Source organism: Colobus angolensis, unplaced genomic scaffold, assembly GCF_000951035.1.
Source record: "Colobus angolensis palliatus isolate OR3802 unplaced genomic scaffold, Cang.pa_1.0 Scaffold36, whole genome shotgun sequence".
Classification (NCBI taxonomy): Eukaryota; Metazoa; Chordata; class Mammalia; order Primates; family Cercopithecidae; genus Colobus; species Colobus angolensis.
The window spans coordinates 7,302,461-7,306,410 of NW_012116932.1; the positions used below are offsets into that span (position 1 = coordinate 7,302,461).

At 38.0% G+C, this 3,950-nt stretch overlaps 1 protein-coding gene across 2 annotated transcripts in view; it reads left to right on the top strand.

Annotated features, from left to right (window-relative positions):
- TBCCD1 (TBCC domain containing 1) overlaps positions 1–3,950 on the top strand; it is a 30,042-nt gene that overhangs the window by 5,885 nt on the left and 20,207 nt on the right. The window contains exon 2 of one of the 2 annotated variants that reach the window (XM_011953364.1): positions 651–1,029. The exons of the other annotated variant lie outside the window; for it this stretch is intronic. Coding sequence (XP_011808754.1) covers positions 694–1,029 — 336 coding nt within the window. The 5' untranslated portion in view covers positions 651–693. The remainder of the gene's footprint in view (positions 1–650; positions 1,030–3,950) is intronic. 2 annotated transcript variants of the gene reach the window in all.

Sequence of the window (3,950 nt, forward strand, 5' to 3'; positions counted from 1 at the left end):
AAAAAAAAAAAAAAAAAAAATCATGTATCGTTGTTACAACAAAATCTAAAAGTATCACACCTGAACTGAGCAGGGTAGAATATGCCAGAGTGGGTTCACTGTTAACAGAGAATAAAGATGCTGTAACTCCTGATCTATTCTTGCAGTCTGTGTTTACATTAGCATTCTTGCCTGCTCCGTCACGTTAGCACTTCATATTGAGTTTATGTGGTTAGCTAACATGTCCACATCTTTAACCAACTGTCTTCTGTGTAAATGATTTAACTTTGTGAAATATATTTCCCTGATTTTGACCAGTGTTCCCCCTCAGAGTAGAAGAAGGTTTCCTGTGATAGGATGACTTTTTTCCCCTCATTCCTTTTCTTCCTGGGATCTCACTCAGACTTCATGCATCTACACACACTTCGTAAAACAAGGATTTTTAACAATTTGAGTAAGATAATTTTGTTTTATCACAATTTTTTTTCTCAGATTATAATGAAATCTGATTAAAAAAACTGTTCCGCTCTTGGTTGATGAACTAGAGCTGCCTTTTAAGCTGATGATGTAATACATGCAACACAGTTGAGAGAGAGGGGTCACCTTCCAAGAAAAAAATGCATAAATGAGACTTGTTTCAAATCAGTTTATGAAGAAACTTTATTTCCTAGGTATGCAAAGAAGCCTTTTCACCCAGATGTCCTTAGAGCTAATATGGATCAGTCCAGCGTTCTCCTCTGGGTGAAAGCAGAACCCTTTATAGTGGGTGCCTTGCAGGTCCCCCCTCCATCCAAGTTTAGTCTTCACTATCTCAGGAAGTTATCCACCTATGTGCAAATCCGGGCCACAGAAGGAGCTTACCCGCGCCTCTACTGGTCTACATGGAGGCACATCGCTTGTGGGAAGCTGCAGTTGGCCAAGGACCTGGCGTGGCTTTACTTCGAACTATTTGATAGTCTTTCAGTGAAGACACCTGAGGAGCGCCTGGAATGGTCTGAGGTTCTGTCCAACTGCCTGTCTGAGGAGGAAGTTGAAAAGCAGAGAAATCAGGTATGGATTGATATGTGTGTATATTTAATTACTTTTGGAAAGAAACCATTCTTTTTTAAATAAAAAAGTTTTTTTTGTGTGTATTATTATAATTTTTACATTTTTAAATAGAGGCAGTCTCACTTTGTTGCCCAGGCTGGTCTTGAACTCCTGGCTTCAAGCAGTTTTCCTGCCTCAACCTCCCAAAATGTTGGGATTACAGGCATGAGCCACCATGTCTGGCCCAATAAACCACTCTTAATTTTTGTATTAGCTGTAAAATTTTAGGTTTTAGGCCAATGGCCATTGTAATCTCAAGTTATTATTTGAGTTGTAGTAGTTCCAGTTTGGCAGTATTTCATGTATTCAGTGAATTAGTCCTTACTTACCAGACATTACTCACCTACTCCCAAAGCAGTAATGTTACAGGAACTCTGTTATTGAAAAAGGGAAAGATTTTACTGACTTTAAAAAGATTTTGGGGTGAACGAGTGTTATGAACAACTGATATGTTACAGTCAGAGCACATGACTATTTTAAAATGAACATCTGCTACATGATGGGATTCAAAGATGATTAGAATAGCATCTCAGCCCTCATGGAGCTTATGGACTAGTAGAGGAAGCTGGTATTAAAAAAGAGATGCTATTTAATAGTGTGATATATATGATAAAAGAACATGCAAAGTACATAAATTGAATAAAGACTGATTTATTTTGGTGAATCAGGAAAGACTTCACAGAGAAAGTATATTAATCAAGTAGGCTGATTATAGTAACAGACAGCCCAGTATTTCAGTGGCTTCTCATTCAGGCAGCAATACAACACAGGTGCTCCTGGCTGGACAAATCTCTGGGCTGCTGTCCAGGATCCACGCTTCTATCATTTGGAGTCACTATTAATCAGCTTTGTTAAAAGCTGCTTTCATTTGTTAAGAACAAATGTGAAATTCCAGTGGCTTACAGGGGAAAAGATTTATTTCTTGCCCATTTTACATGTGGGCTTCACTTTTGCTGTGGCAGTTGTCCAGGCTCTGTGTTTTCCCATTTAGGGACACAGGCTAAAGAAATAGCTTCTGTGTAGATCATTCTCGTTCTTGTAACAGAAAGGAAGAACAACAGAATGGAGGAAACTCATGATGGCTCTTTTTAAATTCTTATTTTATGTATACAGCTCAATAAGTTTGGGGATAAGTATATGCTGTGAAACCATCGTGACCATCAAGGACACAGACATACCCATCACCCCCCATAGTTTCCCCCTCCTCTTTTATTCTTGTTATTTTGTGTGTGTTCTTGTTAAGAACACTTAAGATCTACTGTCTTAGAGAATTTTAAGTATACAACATATAATTGTTATCTCTAGGCAGTATGCTGTAGAGTAGATCTTCAGGATTTAATTTTCTTGCATAATGGAAACTTTGTAGCCTTTGACCATCACCTCCCCATTTCCCCCTCCTCCTAGCCCTTGTCAGTCACTCTTCTCTCTGTTTTTATGAGTTTGATTATTTTAGATTCCACATATACGTGAGATTATATAGTTTTGTCTTTCTGTATCTGGCTTATTTTACTTAGCATAATGTCCTCCAGGTCCATCCATGTTGTTGAAAATGGCAGGATTTCTCTCTTTTATTTTTTTTAAGAGACAGGATCTCACTCTGTTTCCCAAGCTGGAGTATAGGGATGTAATCATAGCTCACTATAGCCTGGAATTTCTGGGCACAAGCAATCCTTCCACCTCAGGCTCCTGAGTAGTTAGGACTACAGGTGTGTGCCATCACACCAGGCAAATGTTTGTAGTTTTTTCATAGAGGTCGGGATCTCACTGTGTTGCCCAGGCTGGTCTTGAACTCCTGGCCTCAAGTGATCCTCCCACCTCAGCCTCCCAAAGTGTTGGGATTACAGGCATAAGCCACTGTACCCAACATGATTTCTTTCTTTTTTGAGGCCAAATGGTACTCCATTATATATGCATGCCAAGTTTTCTTTCTCTAGTCATCCATCTGTGGACGTTTAGGCTGCTTCTGTATCTTGGCCATTATCAATAATGCTGCAGTGAACATGGGAGTGCAGGTATTTCCAGGATCCTGATTTCAGTTCCTTTGGATAAATACCCAGAAATGGGATTGCTAGATCATATGGTAGTTCTATTTTTAATTTTTTGAGAAGCCTCTATGCATTTTTTAATAATGGCTATACCAGTTTACATTCTCACCAACAGGGTACCAGGATTCCCTTTTCTTCACATCCTTAGTAATACTTGTTAATCTTTTGTTAATAAGTGTGAGGTGATATCTCATTGTGGTTTTGCTTTATATTTCCCTAATGAGTAGTGATGTTGAGCACCTTTTCATATATCTGTTGGCCATTTGTATGTCTTCATTGGAGAAATGTCTATTCAGGTCCATAGTCCATTTTTTAATTATGTTATTTGGTTTTTCTTGCTATTGAGCTGTAGGAGTTCATTGTATATTTTAGATATTAACCCCTTACCAGATACATGGTTTACCTTTTCTTCTGTTGATTGTTTCCTTAGTTGTGCAGAAGCTTTTTAGTTTGATATAATTCACTTTTTTTTGCATTGGTTGCCTGTGCTTTTGGTGTCATATCCAAAAAATCATTACCAAGACCAACGTCAAGGAGGTTTTTCCTTCTTTTTCTCTAGGAGTTCTACCATTTCACCTCTTACATTTAAGCCTTTCATCCATTTTGAGTTGATTGTATATGGTACAAGCTATGGTCCCAATTTCATTCTTTTGCATGTGTAGATCCAGTTTTCTCAGCATCATTTATTGAAGAGACTATTCCCCATTTTGTATTCTTGACACCTATGTGGAAAATTAGTTGACCATATATGTGTGAGTTTGTTTCTGGACTCATGATGCCTCTTAAAACTTTTATTCAGATTTGACATAAACCAAGACTGCTTTCTTTTTTTTTTTT